General features: G+C 40.9%; 3 protein-coding genes across 5 annotated transcripts in view; all 3 read right to left on the reverse strand.

Annotated features, from left to right (window-relative positions):
• The window catches only part of LOC129591183 (plexin-A2-like), a 21,803-nt gene extending 13,177 nt beyond the window's left edge, over positions 1-8,626 (reverse strand). The window contains exons 1-4 of one of the 3 annotated variants that reach the window (XM_055486737.1): positions 8,266-8,626; positions 6,436-6,879; positions 4,330-5,232; positions 1,072-1,254 (exon numbers count right to left, since the gene is read on the reverse strand). In XM_055486737.1, coding sequence (XP_055342712.1) covers positions 1,072-1,254; positions 4,330-5,232; positions 6,436-6,777 — 1,428 coding nt within the window. In that variant the 5' untranslated portion in view covers positions 6,778-6,879; positions 8,266-8,626. Of the gene's footprint in view, positions 1-1,071; positions 1,255-4,329; positions 5,233-6,435; positions 6,880-7,058; positions 7,229-8,047; positions 8,152-8,265 lie in introns of those variants that run through there. The other 2 variants (XM_055486738.1, XM_055486739.1) reach the window with 2 other exon arrangements.
• Positions 8,627-10,687: 2,061 nt separating this feature from the next.
• On the reverse strand, positions 10,688-12,797 carry LOC129591212 (mitochondrial import inner membrane translocase subunit tim16-B-like). The gene is made up of 4 exons (XM_055486782.1): positions 12,244-12,797; positions 11,915-11,999; positions 11,551-11,651; positions 10,688-11,317 (listed from the first exon to the last, which is right to left on the reverse strand). The coding sequence occupies exons 1-4, from the start codon at positions 12,253-12,255 to the stop codon at positions 11,078-11,080; spliced, it is 438 nt and encodes a 145-aa protein (XP_055342757.1). The 5' UTR covers positions 12,256-12,797; the 3' UTR covers positions 10,688-11,077.
• Positions 12,798-14,751: 1,954 nt separating this feature from the next.
• On the reverse strand, positions 14,752-18,922 carry LOC129591213 (exocyst complex component 4-like). Its single transcript, XM_055486784.1, has 6 exons — positions 18,069-18,922; positions 17,137-17,790; positions 16,916-17,075; positions 16,605-16,769; positions 15,335-16,389; positions 14,752-15,170 (listed from the first exon to the last, which is right to left on the reverse strand). The coding sequence occupies exons 1-6, from the start codon at positions 18,594-18,596 to the stop codon at positions 14,952-14,954; spliced, it is 2,781 nt and encodes a 926-aa protein (XP_055342759.1). The 5' UTR covers positions 18,597-18,922; the 3' UTR covers positions 14,752-14,951.
• Between the last annotated feature and the right edge of the window lie 105 nt (positions 18,923-19,027).

Genomic DNA, 19,027 nt, shown 5'->3' on the forward strand with positions numbered 1-19,027 from the left:
TCTAGTTGATCGGGTAAACCTCACCGTTGAGCTTTAAATTAACCATTAACCTAATAGTCCAAATTCGAAATTCACGTGCTAAACCAAATGATACCCCAAAATCAATAAAGGTTTACTTTTTGTAGGACGACGGAAGGGGAAAACTTCATTTAAATGTGGCTTCCTGTCATAATAGTCAAAATTAAAGTTTTGACAGGACGATTGCACTGTTATGTCTAACTTGTCAACTACAACAGGGCGTTTTTGTGTGTCTAGGGTGACAATTGTTCAGGGTTTGTTATAGTTTTGGCCGATCTTATTATTTGTCACGATAAATCAGGCAATATATATGCTGACATGCCAAACTGACAGCCTCACTCTTGCGGAAGCTGACAAGGGAAAGGAAACTCACCAAATCAGAATCTTTGAACAAAAATTCGAGCGCTAACTAGGGGCCGTCCCAAATATTCCTCATTCTGAACTTGAGCGGGATAAAACCTCTCACTTAAATCCATCAGGATTACTCTTATGCAAGAAATTCTTATCTAAAATGCAGCCTGTATCTTCGAAAGACATAGCTCATGTTCTTTTCGTTTGCGTGAATTGCGTTTCGTTTGCGTTTGCGTTCCATCAAATTCAGGCTCACAGCAAATTGTCCGCCCCACAATTCAACTATATATTATTATGTTTAAGAACATGAACTTTCTTCGACCAGTTCGGTTCTATGGCAATCAGGGAAGTTTTGAAAAAGTAAATTACAAACGAGTTAATTTTGACAAATTTTTACATCCCCCATTTTCACAAATTATTGCTTGAATGTAGTAATAAGGCTTGCGATTAGTACTTCAACAGGATATAAATATAGATATACATCCTCAATATCCCTTTCCAACACGAACCGCAGAAACAGGTTTATGGGTTATCGGCCTTTTCAGCACATTAGTTTATCGATTTCCTTGTGATGGCAGCATAAAGTGCACATGATCATATATTATCCGTTGCACCGCCAACGAGGAAAAGAGACATGGTCAAGCCGGCTGCTATTTGCCCCACAATTTCCGTCTTCCTAACCGTTTTCAAAACTGTACTTACTTTCTTCAAAACGCCTTTTTCCGTTCCCAAAAAGAGCACAGTGTAGGCATGTGTAACTGATGTGGCGACAGCCGTAATACGGACGTCGGAATATGTCAAGATGGGAGTCGCTGTTATGGGAATGGATCCGTTGAGGGGATAGTTGAAGTCAGAGCCACAAAAGTTATCACCAACTTCTATTAACTGTAATCAGACAATTTTGTTAGGACAGAATAGCCCATTGCGTCGCGCTCAACAATTTGAAATGTAATAGCTAGTTTATTTCCCAAGAGGACTTGCCACATTGACCCCGCCGATCGGCAGGGCGACATAAAAAACTAACCGGGAATTAATAATCCCCGGCGTACCGCCTGAGGTAACGGCTCCGGGTTAGACCAAACCCGTAATTCACCACAACACAATGGAGTTTCCAACACTGCCACTTATAAACAGCAGCCAGAAGTAAAATGGCAGCTGATAATAAAATTATGTGTTACTAAATATTAACAAAAATAGAATCAATAATTACATGACTATTGTTTCTGCGCTTACAATAAGAATTTTTTAGACAGAAACGCAAACAATTTACGATTGCCACTTTTCACTCTCGTTTTTTTGACGTGTGAGCTTCGATTCCAAAACCCTAAGTGGCCATTTTCCAATCTGATTCTTTGGCTTTAAAATGCGGAAGTATTAAATCGTAAAATAAACTAGAGTAGGATATATAATGATATTAATAATAATGATTAGTTGCGTTTTCTTTGCATGCAGAAACACTCGCACGCAACCTGAGCCTCAGGCACCCCGCTCTATAGGACGTGAACGGTGATCCCGCACAACCGCGGAAATCTCTCAGGACGTTAATTACTACGAGCGGGGTCATGTCAACTGATATTACTTACTAAAAGAGGGACTTCAACAACACCAAGCCACCGAGCACTGCCCAGCGGTCAGACGCTTGATTTCCCCGCAACTAATTCCGCCAGCTCATTCTGAACAACTCCATGACAATCCAGTCAACAGAGAAGCTATTTTCTTGACCACTAAGCCCTACCATAAGCTTATCTAGTGCCAGCAGATAGTAATTGTGGCTTCATCTTTCGAGAGCCACTATACGGACAACTTGAATATGCTCCGCTATTGGCGCACATTATGCATCCAGTTCTCAAGTGCGAGATAGTTCCGAATAAATCAAATCTCTGGTCACGCCACCATCGTTACGAATGTCAGGATAATACAAAGACATCTGAGCATAAATACTCCACAGCAGGTCTGCGCGTGTTCTGTATCCTACAGTCATTCTGGCATGTTTGTCACAGACAAATTTCCGTTCGAACATCAAATTTTTGTTTAAAAATAAAATTAGTTTTGCTTTCAAGCGAATTAGTTTTGCTTTCAAGCGAATTTTAAGTGCGAAGGGGGTTTCAGGACGAAATTAGATGCTACCATAATCCTCAAAAGATCTTCCCGCAATTTCCGACCATAATACTTTGTATTATACAAAATCGGTTTTCAGGCAGACATTAAATCTATCAATATAAAATTAATTGTGGTCAGTTATTTGTGATATAGGATACAATACAGCCGATGTGCACATAAAGCAATGGCAGCCTATCAACAAAAGAGATTGACCGAATTTCCCCCGCGAAGTATCTCGGCAGGGATTATGGTAGCCACTGGAGATTTGCCAATACAAGCATTCTTACATGATACCTTCCCAGTTGTGGATTATGCTGTTCATATGATATATCCATTTTATCTAAAGAAGGTCGGTGGCTTATTTTGTACCATAAACCAATTCATACGAAAAACCCGTTTCTCAACAAGTTCGTTTCCTTACAGCAGTTCAAGCGGAAACAAGTATGCCACAAGCACTCAGTGCAGTGCGTTAAGAACAATGATATTTAACAAGCACGTTAATCGTGCGGCAAGTGTTAGAAAGAAAATGTCAAAAATCACCAGCAAAAAAGAAAAATCGCCTGTCATGTTATGGGAAATGGATGTAAATCGAATCGTTAAAAACCTATATTGGTACTGAAATGGAAAATCCATTTTCCAGATTATAAAAATATCCTGCTCAGCACCGACAACCCAAATAGACGCTCAGCTAATGCTAGAGCATCTTTTTAATTTAACTACCAACTGCAGTGTCCGAAAATAAATAACTACTAGTATCTTTCAGATGATTTCAAATTATCGACACAAAAAATGAACATACATCCCAATATCGCATTCTAAAATCGACCAGCATTATCCCGCTCTGCTGAAGGACCGAGACAGGCTACGCACAATGATAACAATTCACGAAAAGCGCCACTGGATTTTGAAAAATTACTCGTAGTCGTATCGTTTCCAATTATGCGTTCGTTTTCCCCCACGCAAAAACGAAATATTTACATTTCCAATAAAGAACTATGCCCTACAAACCAAGCAGCATTTTTGAAATTCACACTGCATTATATTCATGGTTACCCTAATTTCTCGGAGAGATTCCTTTTCATCACGTAAAAAGTCCTGGTGGTAAGGAATATGTACGTCCCTTTTAATGTAAATGTTTCTTCGATATAAGGACATGACAGAAATTCACAACCATAACCTCCTGATATTGGCCATATTAATTTTCTACATTTCGGCATGTACTGGTAATAAGCAATTTAAACCGTTTACGTATATGACAGAGTCACTGATGGTATGGTGAGCGTTCATAAACCTCGTTGTGCGTTAATCACTGTGCTGAAAGAGCCTTCATTGTACTGTATTTATATAAGTTCTATCAAGCGTGAATTCTTACTGTTGAATTTAGCCTAAATTTAATGGTACGTGCCCAGATCAAAGTTTTGCGGCTAATTTGCGAGGCGCTCTTGTCTTATCTGTATTCGTCAAGAGATTTTGACCTGCCTAAAGCAATTGTTGTTCTATATTTCTCAAGCTCCCTTTTGGAGAGGATAACTCGTTTTCGGGAAAAGAAAGCGGGATAAAATAGCTTTGCCTCCCAAAGTCGGTCCATTTTCAGGGAAGAGAGCTGCAGCAATTTGTAGCGCTGGCTAGATAATGAGGTTTTCTTAAGAGCTGCACTTTTGCACTTATTGATTTGGTCCGTTCGCGCAAGCCACCACACAAACCACCACCATCCCATAAAAGCGCAGCTGAGATTTTGACCACGTATTACCCATATACTATGGCCACTACTAGCTTGTTTCAACACAGCCAAATCTGAAGTCAAACTCTTGGGAAATTGACACAGAGCAGCCCAGCAGGAAGAAAAAAGTCATAGCTTACCGATTTTAAGCACTGCTTAGTTTGCCGGATGAAACTCAATCCGGCCATCCCGTTTCCAATAAAACACTGCCGGATATTATCAGTAAACTGCTGTTGAATTTGTGCCAGTGAATACATACACACAGCCGAATGGGAGTCTGGTCGATTTTGATTAGGCTCGCCTGCCTGGTCCGCGAAGGCCACAACAAGAATATCATCCGTTACTTTTATTCCCAAATTTGCTGCCAGTTCTGTTCCCGGGCTGCCCAGGGAAGCGGCCTGCGCTAAATCGTATGTTCTATCAGAATTGGCGCAGACCAGAGGCACCTCGGTGTACGAGTAATAATTTTCATCGTCCTGACATATTCGAATCAGTTTGGTCCGCACTGGTTCATATAAATCCGTCGAGCGTGGTTGCGTTGTTATGAAATAACTGAATCTTCCAGAAGCAAATCCATGAACATAGTTGATCCTGTAATTCTGCCGTGTTTTCGAGTCGATCATCACATATGTACCGGTACTTTTCATAGGGTCATTGAAGACCAGTTGGAAAAGGTTGCGAGGATCTAAACTGCGGCTGCTTACGGCGAACACATTGTCTTCCGATCCAGCATAAACTGATCTCCCGAGGTATAAAACTTTGCTGGTGCCGCCGGCAATGGCACTCGGTGGCCCAGGTGCGACGAACGCCACTACGGACAGTTGGGGGTCCATCGGTACAACGGCCTCCTCTACATTGTCGCTTTCCAACAGCCCCGTAATGTTCTTCATATCGCGCATAACGCATTTTCCGTGATTAGCTGTTCCGCATACAATCAAACGTTCGCGATCGTAGTACGGAAGTAAAACACGGTTTTCATTCTGATTAAGGATTCTGGGATAACTGGAGCAATCCCCGTTTACTGGACATGATGGACTTTCGTTCTAAAACGCAAACGCAAATTAATTTTATAAGACTCGATTTCATAAAATGATTCGGACACCACAATTCAGCGGGAGCAATAATTTTATCAACAATCTCTCAGGCATATGTTTAGTGTTTACAACATACCAAATTTGTTTGATTATGCAGTGCAGGTATGCAAGCAAATTTGTATCATAAATCTTTACTAAATGTACTGGTGTTCTACATTTACAATGCAAAAAATTAATATGTGCTCTGGGTGCGGAGAAAAATCGTAACGGTTAATGACAAATTGCAACACCCTTCCTGGTGCGTCAACATCAGCAGATTCAGCACGTACTAATTGTAAACTGCATATAATTATTGTCCACAGCGCAGGCTGTTGTGATCGCTCGGTATGCTTCAAAATCCTAATCTGATACAAATATTTTCGATTCTGTTATGGATGAATACGACATAAATGTACTCAGAGGTTCTAATTCCCTTTGCAGCATATTTAAATATTTTGCTCAACTTGATGCTCCAGTGGGTTTTTCTCAGTATTCAGATCTGCCATTCTTGTCCTTCCTTTTGACGAATAACATACAGCTCAGCGCGCAGGCATTGTAATTCCCTAGTGTCCTCTGCATGCTGACAATTACACGCTTTTATAACTGGTTTCAAACAGTGATTTATAACAATCTTTAACTACAAATTTTACACCAATGACCCTCGGTCAAAGCGGGCTTGAGATAGTCACGTCGGTTCAATTTTCCACTGTTTGATGTTGCTGTGTTATCGTCTATCGTTGGCGGCTCAATGCGGCACAGACGCGCCGTGAAACACCGAGAGGCAGGCGCGAATATTATCAGATTAGATGGTAAACGATCCCGAAGCCAGCCAATGTGATAAGCATCAACACCGTACATAGCTCAGCTTCTTTAAAATCAACGACATGAAACATTTTGACTCATAAGGCGAAACTAAACTGATCAGAATTCAGAAATGAAGCAAACATGTCGTTCATAATCTGCACGCAGCGCGCGAAGACGCAGTGAGACGCGGTAACGCCGCCGTCGTGCGTTCAAATGCCGCATTCCAACCTTATCAGTCAACCGGATGAATTCGAATCAATTAAACCATAAATTTTTCCCTATTAAGATTAAAATCATAACCATCCCAAGTAACACATCTGCTTGGAAAGTAAACAACAACAACCGAAAAGCTTTTATGCGTAAACTTACAACGGGTCCCGTAACGACAGATTCTTCCAGTGCTAAATCCGGATCCAGCTGAAACAAACGGTTGACAGCACCAACGTACACCTTGCCAGTGGATCGGTGAACGTGCAGATGAGCAAATTTTCCGGTGCTGCCTGCATCGTCGATGGTAAACGTCGATACAATACTGCCAGAACAATGGCAAATAGGGCACAATATGCAAATAATAAACAATAAATTCCACAGAAAAAACGTAGGAGGCAATGTGTGCGTTAATCCAGATTTAATCCGTAATCGCGGTGGAGGACGACCCACTGAACTGACAGACATTTGCATCAAATCATCCAAATGATATGGTCGCAGCATGACAGCAACATCGCACAAACACGATCTTCTTCCCAGCAAGATCCAAAGAAATTATTATGGTTGGAATATTTGGATCTTGAATTGCCTCACTCAAGAGGATATCTGCGGAAACGCCAGACAACGGTTAAAAACAGAGAACACCAAAATGCATTAAAAATTAAAGCGCTCTGTTAATCAGGTCATGGAAATTCGATTTGTCCATTATAGGCTGCGTATTCAATGATAGCTAGAAAAGATCGAAATTTACGGCTCGATAAAGACGCAGTAATTTCAATACTTACAGAGCAACTGCGGCGTATTGCGTAAAATATGATCAAAGAAACTTCATTAACCCTATGATCACATAAAATCATAAACTAAAAACACAATCAAAGAAACATTTTATTAAAAACATAAATGCGTCCATCGGCAATAAACTGCATAGTTTCAAAGAACAACAATTATCTTCTCACAAATATGCGTTATTTGAACAATACAACCACCCCTCTTGCGCCACAAAACTGCATTTTAATAAATATCAAAAAGATCGCACAACCGACAAACAGCCTACAATCCAGCCTACGCGTGTTTCATATCCACCATGTTCGTCTTAGTCATAAATGCACGCGTAAAAATAAAACAACAGAACGGGCAATCTGACAACTGTGATTTGTGAAGCTTAAACTAAAAATAAATGCAGAAAACGCAATATATTACTGTGCAGCACTACAATCAAAATTCGGGAATGCCCAAGAATGCTTCGAAATTAAGCACTTGCAAATTGTTACATGTTCAATTACGCACAAAACAACTGCCTGCTACTATGTATTGAACAATTTGAACTTATCGGAACAAACCGAGATACGTTAAAAAAATCTTCTCAAAAACAGTATGTATACTTCCGGACTTTTCAATTGCTCTGTGCATTTACAATGTTAACGTCCGTGTGGAAAACACAATTAAGAAATGTGTTTATCTGAATTTTGAAGTCTAAAAAATTACAAAACCAGTCAGATCCAATGAAGCAGAAATTTCGGCCTTTCTACAAGTTTGAAATTTCGCATACACTCGTTCTCGTTGGAATGCAGAGAGCCAGAACGAAAAATAAGTACTGTAATGTCACGGTACTCACGTAATGAACAAAATAATGGACAAAATACGAACATTCTATTCTCAAATAAAATATTGTATAATTGTGAAAACACGATCAATGCTAGAGCGAAAAATTTTTCTAAAAATTTTCCACGATAGAACCTGCTGCAAAAATATCAGCCTAACAATTTTAACCTACCTATAATCAATTAAAATGCGGTTTAAACAATCAACAACAAATCAAAGCCGATAAAAAACTATAACACACTGGTCACAACTCACAAGTCTCAAAGATTCAGAAATAACGGTAGCATTCATGTGATGGTGCGCGGCGTATTTGTACCGTATAATAATGATAAGCCACATGTGGAAAGGAAACTGCAGTATCGAAATTCCGCAAGCATATTTTACACTTACCTTAATGGTATTCCAAAAATATAAAATTATTAATCAATATGAGTAATCCAATACAGATGACACGTCCTTATAATTAGCCCAATCCGACAGGCTTGTCTTTCAGAAAGCCATATTCCGTGGATTTGATAAGAATGAAGATCTTCAATTAAAGCTCAAAGGAACGCACAGCAAATTACGGCGCCTTTACTTCTGTTAAGAACCCATATCCTGCATTTGGAGTTATCATATTTTTGCAGTAAGTATTTATTGCAATAAATACAAATCTGCACGTAGAGCAAAACCTGTTTCAGTTTACAATCGTATTACAACTATCGTCACTGCATTTTACGCAGTCACACTGCACTGCCACATCGTTTTCACTCTGTAGATCATGCCAGGGTTGGACAGTTGCGTGCTATGATTTCCGCAGCCGATTCGTAGTGCGGTGTAAAGCTCGTACGGAATACAGACAAAACGTGATGTGGTTGGTTTGTGTTCGCACAAATTACCGCCCACTGCAGTTTTCGGTTCTAAAGCTACAGTAGAGAGAATTATGTGGTGGTCAGTTGTACCGGTAGTCCTGGTAAAGCAAAATTCGAGCAAGATCTGGTTTTGTGCAATGCGTATAAATGCGGGGGAAAAATGCATTCCACAGGATTGATAGGCGGGCCAATTAACTATGGAAAACAAAAGAATGCCACAAAAGCATTATGGCAGCTGCTGTTATTAATACGCCGCAAGCCGAAAAAGCGACATCTCGGAGTTTTACTCACTACTCTATTGAGAGCGTGCTATGTGTATTTCGATATTATTCTAATTAAAACGGTCGTAAATTGGTACGTACTAAATGGACAAAAAGAAGTGCAATGTTCAAGTTTAACCACGCGATTTACTTGCAGTGATTTCACGAAAAAGAAATCATTGCTGTTTGTATTCAGATTTCAGGATATTAACTGCTATACTCGTAGTAAGAAGTAAGATTAGTAAGATACTGCAGTAGAATAGGATTCCAGTACTTAATAAGTAGTAGAGCATTATTATAAAATTAATGTAAGCACATACAAACGATAAAACGGTACACAGCGAACTCTGAACAATCAAGGAGTAGGACCCGAGAACAGTACATACTACATACCTAATATCTACGAGTATATTTTATTTAAGTACAGTATTTTATATTTTTAAGCTACGCAAAGGTAACAAAGTACAAAACTCTGTATTTACGAGTAAGTACAATAACATGGCCGTAGACTGGAGACCATTAAACTAAATTAGCGAAGAACATAAACCCTGCACCTGCACTAAATTCAGTGAATCAGTACTGACGGACAAAAGCTTAACACAAATCTGACCATTTTGATGTGACAATTAACAAAAATAAAATTTGGATATTACCATAAAGTTAAAATTAGACCAAACGAAACCCGAAAACCGGCAGGGAATTGGGAAATAATTAAGTAATGGTAAGTACTCGTACAAATGCCAGTGCATCGGTTTATACTACAAACTGTCTCTTAGAGGCGATTGTCAGCCCTATAAAATTTGGAAATCAGAAAAATTGAAAATACGCGTTTTAACTTTTGAGCCTTCACAAGTCAAGTTGTGGAAGTTCTTTTGTCCACAAAATTTGCAATATTCATTGTGTGTAACAGCGAAGATTCTTTTCTTAGTCTTTAATGATTGTTATTGATCCACTATTTTGCGGGCGTATTTAACCAGTGGAAGCCCCAATGGCTTTGCTAATGAAAAACAGCAGCAGCGTCCTACAGCGGATATCAACCATTGGAAAGGATGTTTGGCCATCTTTGAGTTCTCGCTTGTTTGGTTTGCTGTCTAGGAACTTGGACCCATTTCCCTCCAGTGCAGCCATTTGTGGAACGATGTATAATGCAAGACCGTCCACAGCGCCGTCCACCACTCCGTTCTCTTTGACGACCTACAGAGGGCTGAAACATGTGGATAGATTGAAGCTGCGGTGCAGTGCATGCTATTTTGCAAAACGACAAGGTGTGAGTTATGTTTATTGCCGTCTCCGTCCTAGGCACAATCAAGTGAAATCAGGTTACCTGCGGGCTAGACACTGGTGCTGGTCTGTTTATCATCTTCGAAATATGCGGTAGAAACTGATTGACTTTGGCATTTTTTCCTAATCAGTGCTTGGGTTCCCTGCTACTGGTTCCCAGAGTTCTCGCACCATATTGACTTTTTAAGAATCGTTACATCACCCGAAAATGATAATTTCTGTTGCAATTATTGATTGGAGTTTCACGTAAAGCAATGAATAAGATGCGAACTTCCGCTGCTTATGATGCAGCAGTGGCATGTTAAAAAGATTTGAGATGGCAGTTTGTTACTGCTAATTGCGAGGCTGGATGCCGGTTCTTGAAATGTACAAAGTTGTCATTAAAAGTATTAAAACGGAAATTTCTTCATTCTTTCTGTTTTTATACACATTTTCTGGGCTGATTCTTGATTGCGCGGAGTGTGAACGTGAATCTGTTCAAGCACAAGTCAAAGCAAAATACGAAAGCCAGATCGCATCACTTTGAAGGCAAGCAAACATCGGATGATAGCTTGCGTTAGGTATCACAAAACCTGCCACAAAAAGGCCAATCCGCAGTACATAAATATGGCATCGGTGTCTTTTGCAGATTTCCAATTCGCCATGGAGTGGGGCGTATCAGTCACCAGCAGCTACACACTAGCATCCAGTAACCCTTAAGCTACTAGCTACTAGGGAAGTACATTAGGTAATAAAACAGGTAAAATAGTAGTTCAGAAACTAAATTCAACAACACCACACCATAACTTCTGAAGATGTAGGAAACAATGATCACGACGGAGAATCTGACGGTGTCTTTTCTTGGGAGGTTCTACCGGGCCTCTCCTTGGGCGCTTCTGCAAGGGATTTCAGTTCCTCTTCTAGGCGCTCCTTCGCTCGCACAACTTTCGATTGCAAGTAAAATGAACCACCAACTGCTTTGTCGTTGACTTTGAATAAGTGGTCGTACTTTTCTGTCAGCTCTTTTGGATCTATTCGTTTTCCTGGAAGGTTTAGGATCTGACACGCTTCCTGCAAAAACCGAAAGGCCCTTCGGTCATTAAAGATTAGTATCCGTTCTCAGCGCAATTGCTGGTAATTTAATTTGATTTTTTTCCATACATCTAGGGCCAATTTTATGAAATTATGAAATTTATCCTAAACTGTTTACTAATACCGCAGCTGGTGCAATTTACAGCTGCTACAATTAAGTAATAATGGTCATAAAAGTGACAAAACTAGTAATTTTTCATGTGTTTTCTTACTTGCACTGTCATGCCTAATCTGCTGGATACTGCGGCTGCTCTGGATGAATCCCCCGCTCGAGTACCGCCTCCGCCGCGTGAAGCTGCGGCTTGCTGGCTTCCTAAAAAATGCAACAGGGCTAAAAGAGTGGATAATCATTTCTACAAAGCATTTTCGAAGAAATTCTTGCATAAACGCGATAAAGCGCCTCTTCCTGATTTGGCCTACTGATCACTGATTAACTCGTGACTCTGCCAACAGTACGCGCTGATTTCTCTTTCACAGCAAAAAACTGGACTTTAAATAAAAGCGCAGAACACATTCAGTGCAGATGTAGGTATTCGCATTCTGCGGTTTAACCGTTAAACGGCGCCGGGAACTCACTTTGTATTTCTTCTTTTAGTGCCCTGGCGAAAGCTCTCCCCACAATTTGCGCCCCGGCGAGAACCAACTGAGCTATATACTTCGCCTGCAAAAATGCACAATAAAGTAAAACTCAAACAGTCACGTTTCCCGATTTCCGGTTCGTAAAGGTAAGTTAGTAAAGCACAGCAAATATTCCTAAAGCTAACTGCAAGCATAGCAATTAACTCTTAAACAGAGAGGCAAAAAGCAACCTCGAACTAATCACTTATTTTTCTACCTTAAAATTTCTAATCATAAGTTATAGAAGCTGCGCTTAAAAGTTTAAAGAGCCAAACTGGAATACGCACAGGCCCCGACATGTTCGCCTTCAAATTCTTCGATATGATTTGTGGTTCTCCACTTCTTCAGAAGAAACGATTTGGATCACAATACTCAACTCCACCAAAACTGTTACACCTTGTAGACGATCCGCGAGCCCAGGCCTCGAAAAATTCAGCGTTTCATGTGGCGAAATGGAATTTGAAGAACTTGATCAATTACATTGTCGCTACTGGCTTCTCGTAAACATAAATAACACAACGTGACAACTCTACGACTGTACGACATATACGTACAATAGTATCAGCGTCAAGTTTACAAACAGTTATCAATCTACCTTCGAAGTAGATATAAAGTAGACAATAAAGAAATGAACAGCATCGCGAAAAACTGTTGTGAAAGCGCTGGTTTTCCTTGTGAGATGGAACCAAACGGCTTGTCATCAACCACCGCACAAAGACCGGATGGGATGACACTGATACCAGTAAGACAAGGAAAACCGATCGTTTGGGATGTAACCAGCTGGTGTACGGTTGCTGACTCTCATGTCACTGGAAGCTTCAAGAAATGTGGCAGCGTGGCCCAGCTGGCTGAAAATGCGAAGCGTGGGAAGTATTCGTTTTTGGAATACGGATACCTTTTTTACCCTCTAGTAATGGAAACCCTTGGAGTTTTTGGTCCGGCTTTAAGTGAATTTTTACATTTTATGGGTCGTAAAATTCGGGATTTGACTGGAGAAGCACGTTCTACTGCTTTTCTTAAGCAGCGATTCAGCCTTGCTGTTGTTAAGGGAAATGCTACGGCTGTTTTGAGCACGTTACCTTTTAACCCGAGGGAGGACCGGGAATTTGGTTGTTTTTTTAATGTTTAAATTCTAACGATTACGTAGGGTGTCAGCGCGTGCATTTTTTGATATAAAGTATAAACTATCTCTCTATAGTTAACAACTTTACTCAAAAGACTGAAAAGAACCTAAAACAGTAAAACTGTTGTAGTCAGCTGGATGCTGCTAAATCTGCGATGATGCAATCACACGGTAGCAGATCAGCCGCAGATGTACGAGTATTGCTGATCTGCGCCGGGATGGCAACCGCCGTAGACGTTGTTTCGCACGTCACCAATTACAGGAATTACGCAGTGCGCCAAAATGGGAACTACGCATACGCTACGTATCACGTACAGATTGGCGCATGGTAGGCGCACTGTATTACGGGGGCCACTAACTGACCGCAGATTTTACCGAGCACACAACTCTTTTTTATCATGCATGTGTCTTTCCCTTTGTAGACCTTGGTTTTCTGTTAATTTTCATGTGCCACCCGTATTTGCAGACAGCACAGTTTGCAAACGCGCCCCAATTAAAAATTACAGTAGGAGCACGCGTTGCTATGGAGCAACCACGACTTCCCGGCTACTCGAAGGCTACGGCTTTCAACCGCCCTCGGGCGGCGTGGCGGCGCAGATCAGAAATAGTCGCAAGGCGGTTCAATGTAAGTATATTTTCCGATTCACCAGTAGTACAGTACTCGTACGTACGATTTCTTGTACCGACACATTCCCTTTTCCCGGCTAACTTGTAAAATGGTAAGAAGTTAATAAAATTCAACAACCACAGCTTTGTCCTCCACAGAATTTTTAGCTAAAAAAAACCCAAAGTGATACACTGCTTACAGTTAGAAAGGGCGACGGATTACTTTCTTTTTACTTTTCCCGGATCAAATGTCCAGCGGCCCAAGAAACTATCAGCTTCGTTTAATGTTCCTTCATCAAGGAACATTAAGGTTTAAGTATTAGACAGCGTGGGATAAAAAGCCAGACGAGCATACGTTTATGTCATCATATTGTAGCGATAGAAATTAGATGTACCGCCAGTAGGAGCGTTAATTGCCTTTCTCTACTCGTACTGTTTATTGGTTGTTGTGTTATGAAGATCAGAATCCTTATTTCCATACATTTTACCGACCGCATCTCACGGTCAGAAACACCTTGAAATTAGTCCTGCTGCAGCTTCCTCCGAATCTTGCTCCGCGCCTTCCGCGCTTCTTGCCCACGCTTATGCGTTCTTGCTCCTCAGTTTGCAACTTTGCATAGCTCGCTGAATCTTGCTTTGTGTACTTGCTAATAAACACCTGGGATGACCTTGAGTTGTATGGGATGATCGTGCATCTCCCACCTAGTCCGCTTCCGGTCAGCATCGCTGCCGACCGTGCCAGCCTTTCCCAAACTAACAGCCGACAGATCGTGGTAAGGTGGATTAACCGACCCACTAGAACAGCAGTCAAACTCGATAATTTATGGCAAGTAACAGCGGGTCGAACTCGATATTAAATTGATAATACTAACCAGAATTCTGAACGTGCTAAATTCATTCGTTCGTAAGAAGTGTTGTCATTGTTAATACGCATACATTACATTCGACGCTTAAAAACGTATTGTTGCCTCACCAAATAGTCACCATGAATCGAAGTAAGTAGAATAACTGTACCTATCTGTATCGGTCAGAAATTTTCAGGATTCTTCGTGAATTATGAGAAAGACCACATAATATAATTTTATTCTGCAATCATAAATTCCATCCTTATTAATGTTAAATGTTAATCACACTCAGACAATGTCACAAATTACGGAGAGACACAAAGGCATCAGGTATAAACATCAGACGTAGAAATCAAGGAACATTATGTAGCATAGTAAAGTCAAACTACAGATACACAGACTATTCGGAAAACACAATGAATCATATTCTGCTTACATCTCCATTATTTATCACTTTCTTTAATTGGTCAACCTCCTCCTCTGCAGTCCAAGAAGCAACGGTATGACTTTTCGATGGCGAAGGCATCAGGTTCTGTGCGCGTAATTCGTTTTGGTACGTGCGATGGACTAAACGAATCGCAATTTCATATTCGTGCTCCGAAAACGGCCGTCTTTGGTCCATTACATGGGTTACAACATCCTAAAATACAATAAAGTATACGGATTTTTTATGAAATTTCAAATTCGAAACACTATAAGATGTCAACTTATTTCACAAAAGGTGCTCGGCAACGTTAAAACTATACCCTGTTCACGTCAAAATGCTTATTTTTCCACCAGAAGTCGAATGCGTCATGCACTTACACCGGGTTTAGATGCGGATGCGAACATATCAAAATACTGTCGTATTTCCTCAAAGGCAGGCTCCTTAAAGCCAGTGATTTGGGTTAAGGCTTCCTCCAAGTGGAATACACACCGCTGCACACACTTAACAGCTCTCATGTTGATTTTGACCATCTGGTCGGCACTTCGTATGAAGATATCACGTAGAAGCTGGGCTAGGCTTCGATAAAAAAAATTAAATTTCTTCTCTTGTACAATATGCGAAATAATTCGGGATATATTCCACAGATCATTCACCAGCAAGCCAACGCGTCGCTCTGTTTCTTCGCAGACGTCCTGTAGCGTCAAATCCAGCCGGCTTGCAATGAATGATTTGTGTAAGTAATGCAAACAACGAATACGAATCTCCCAATGTATCACTAGAAAACACTTTTCCGCGAATTCCATCAGAGCTGTTGCGGCAAACCGCAGTGGATCCAAATGGACAGTGGGAATGGGATAGAGGACATTCGATGTTCCAATTAGATTTAACGGCCGCGCCAATTCAGCGCATGCTGAACTCGATAACTCAGTAACAGGTAAGCTTCTGACCATACGGTCCAACATATGCGACAGCCACTCACAGTTTTCCATAAATAAGGCTACAATTCTCATCACTTTGGGTTCATTCATGATCTCCGCCAAAGAACCGTCGTACATTTTTAGCAGCGTATCCAGTTCAGTAGCGCTGCTTTGCAAAACTGATGCTTCGATGGATCCGCGATAAAACCAACCAGGAAGAGCTCGGTAAAATAGACAAAACTGATCGTCCTCTGTCCAACGAACACTTTCCGGAAATTCCTTTTCAGGAAGGTAGGCTGCTATCTTACGGAAAGTAAACTTCGTTCCATCAATAAATTCGTTGACGCAAATGGCTGTCACAGCCAAAATTTTTTCTGAGTGGAGTGGCATAGTGTACAATAAATTGCAAAGATCTTCGATCTGACGATAGAACTGATATACATTTAGTAGAATTTTCACGTTGTGTTCCTTTAGCGCTTTGAGGACACCAGGAGGTGCCAACTTGATGGTATCGTCTGGAAAATTACGCAAAACACATGAGCATTAACACACCTCTCATATCAGCAAAACAAAAAGGGTGTAAACATCCGCCAATACACCAAGGGAAATCGGACATACGGTAACACGAATATACGGTAACACAAAGTACAAACAAAACTTCAGAGTACAAATGTAAAAACAAACTTTTCAGTTTCAGACATGGATGCGTAATATTATCTTGTATCATTACCTCTGCTAATATGGCGAACTTTCTCTCCGACGACATGCTCCACAGAAGGAAGATAGGTGTCTGCCACAAACCGATTCACATAAATGGACAAAACACATGATTTTCCGCTAGCCGACGATGAGGAGTCAATTTTATCACATAGGCGCATCATAGAAGGATACAGCGCTGAAAAACAGTAGCGAATTAGCGATCAACTGAATGACACAAGCGACTTCAGAAATGTAAAGGAAAACTTTAGATACTCCGCAACTTTTTAGTCTGTCTGTCAAAACTATAACTCAGTCGTTCCATGTTACAGAACCGAATCTTACTGGTAATGTTTTTCATTGCGGGAGTGCAAATCTTTTTCAACTCCAGCTCTTCCTGTTCCGATAACAAAAGAGCTCCATCCACAAATTTTCTTCGACGTTCTTCGGCGGCGTATTCATTGAGAACTTGCGTTGATGTAGAGTTTTCAAATCGGAAATCGATCTAAAACAAGGCGAAAGTGGTTAAACTTGAATTTCTGTATCAAAAAAATAGAAACACTCACGCCCTGGATTTTTTTAGGGCGTCTTCTAGCCCAAGCCGCTTTAACTCGTTCAGCAAACAACTGTTCGCGTTTATCCACTGCTTCCTTTATTTGCTCGTTCTTCTGATCCAGATAGTGTGCTAAAATCCGCTGCATAATTCCTTCAATGGCCAACCAAACGTCCGACATGTCGTATACCATGAGAGCCTTTCCAGCAATCGGGTCCATATCAGCTGAAAACCTGATGGTTGTAACGGCCTCCAACAGCGCACTGTGCGCTTCCGCGATGGCTATGAACTGATCAACCAGAAGCTTGATTAACTGATCCAATAATTCTGGTCGATCCTTGCTCTGCAACAGCTCCACGTAATTAATGGCGTGAATAGTTTCCGTTGTGTGGAGAAACACTTGTTGCAGCTTGTCACCCAACGCCAGCAAACTGTTCTTCAGAGCGTCCACCAGGCGGTCCATATCGTGCAGACACCGCACCACGATTTCGATTGGCACATCCGGCTCATCATCCTCCGTGACTTCGGCTTTGCGCAAAGATGTTTTCTTGAAAACATTGGACGTGTTTCGAACATATAGAAACAATTCCAACTGGCGCAACATTAAATCCTTCAGATTGTCTCGCTCTTGCAGCAATTCGCTGCGAACATTGGCAACTGCTTCCACCTGTGAAAAGTCGAAAAAAACTTTTATAAAAAAGAATTCTAGTGACTGAGGAATTCAAGAACCGTTTTTGCCTAAAAAGTTGTCAGTGGTAACTGGGAAGTGCAAATGTGCTTCGAAATCTTTTAAGCTTTTAAGCATTCACACAAAGTAAATCACAACTGCGTCAAAATACAAAGAAAACTCGGAAGTCACTCCAGAGCCTAATAATAACTAATGAGTAATGACCATTGCAGCTATTTTTGCTTTGCCTTCGATTTCTCCTCAATCAAAACACTTACATCATGCAGTTTGCCGTTAACAATCTGCAAGCCATCCATGATTTTTTGAGTGGCTTCCAAATATTTTTGTTGCGCTACAGATTCCCGAATGGCAGCAGGCAAATCCTTGATGGTATCGATGGAGTGCAACAACTTCAACTCCTCCTGCAATTCCACAGATTGCAACCACAAAGTTTTCAAATCCTCCTGCTTGCCTCGTAAATGGTCTTTGGCTGATAGGAGCCAACTGCGCACCGCTGTCGAACTCTCTTTCATGGCATTAAGACGTCCGACCACCTGTGTAAAAGTCTGTGCCGAAGTGGTTAGCTCTTCGCGTTTCTGTTCAATCAGTCCCGACAACTGTTCGTCGCAGCGACGATATTCCCGTTCAATGCGATTGCGTTCTTTTTCCTTCTTCTCCGGTCCTTCGAATGCTGCAATAGTGGCGACACTGCGCATGAAATCATGCAGAAGATGAGCAGATTTGCCCCGCTGTGTCTCCCTTTCGTTAAGTCCCCCCAACATTGGGGTTTCTCTAGATCGCGCCATCTCAAGGCAAAAGGCATACGTCACATAAACAACGGTAACTGATGAACACTATTTTCAGGACTTATAGTCACTTGTGAGTTGTGACTTCTTCCAAACAATTCAAATCCGCAGAGCAGTTTGGTGCCAACACTGAATGACAATAATAGTATTTAAAATACTTTTATCATTATGATTCCAGATTTTTGTGTTTTATATTTATCACACAAAACAGACAAAAAGTTAAATTTCAGTCAGTAATTATTAGATTAAAATCAACAGAGGCTTACAGAGTCAAAACAAAAACGTCTGAATAACTGAAAGAATAAAACTTGTACAGTACAAAATTTGTTTTCAATAAACTTTGGACCGCAAAGTGACAAAGTCTGTTGTTTACGTTGCGGCCTTGTGGGCGTTAACAAGGCGTGCCATAGGACGTAGACCAGTACTGATGA

This window comes from Paramacrobiotus metropolitanus, unplaced genomic scaffold (genome assembly GCF_019649055.1).
Source record: "Paramacrobiotus metropolitanus isolate TYO unplaced genomic scaffold, Prichtersi_v1.0 Parri_scaffold0000045, whole genome shotgun sequence".
In the NCBI taxonomy this organism is placed as follows: Eukaryota; Metazoa; Tardigrada; class Eutardigrada; order Parachela; family Macrobiotidae; genus Paramacrobiotus; species Paramacrobiotus metropolitanus.

Excerpts from the sequence above, each read along its gene's own strand:
- LOC129591213 (XM_055486784.1), bottom strand. The coding sequence starts at position 18,596 with ATGGCGCGATCTAGAGAAACCCCAATGTTGGGGGGACTTAACGAAAGG. Across the intron at positions 16,770-16,915 it reads CGCAATGAAAAACATTACCA|CGCTGTATCCTTCTATGATG; the intron begins GTAAGATTCGGT and ends ACTGTTTTTCAG. Across the intron at positions 16,390-16,604 it reads AGTTCGCCATATTAGCAGAG|ACGATACCATCAAGTTGGCA; the intron begins GTAATGATACAA and ends GTAATTTTCCAG.
- LOC129591212 (XM_055486782.1), bottom strand. Across the intron at positions 11,652-11,914 it reads ACTAAAAGAAGAAATACAAA|GAAGCCAGCAAGCCGCAGCT; the intron begins GTGAGTTCCCGG and ends TGCATTTTTTAG. Across the intron at positions 11,318-11,550 it reads GATTAGGCATGACAGTGCAA|GAAGCGTGTCAGATCCTAAA; the intron begins GTAAGAAAACAC and ends CGGTTTTTGCAG.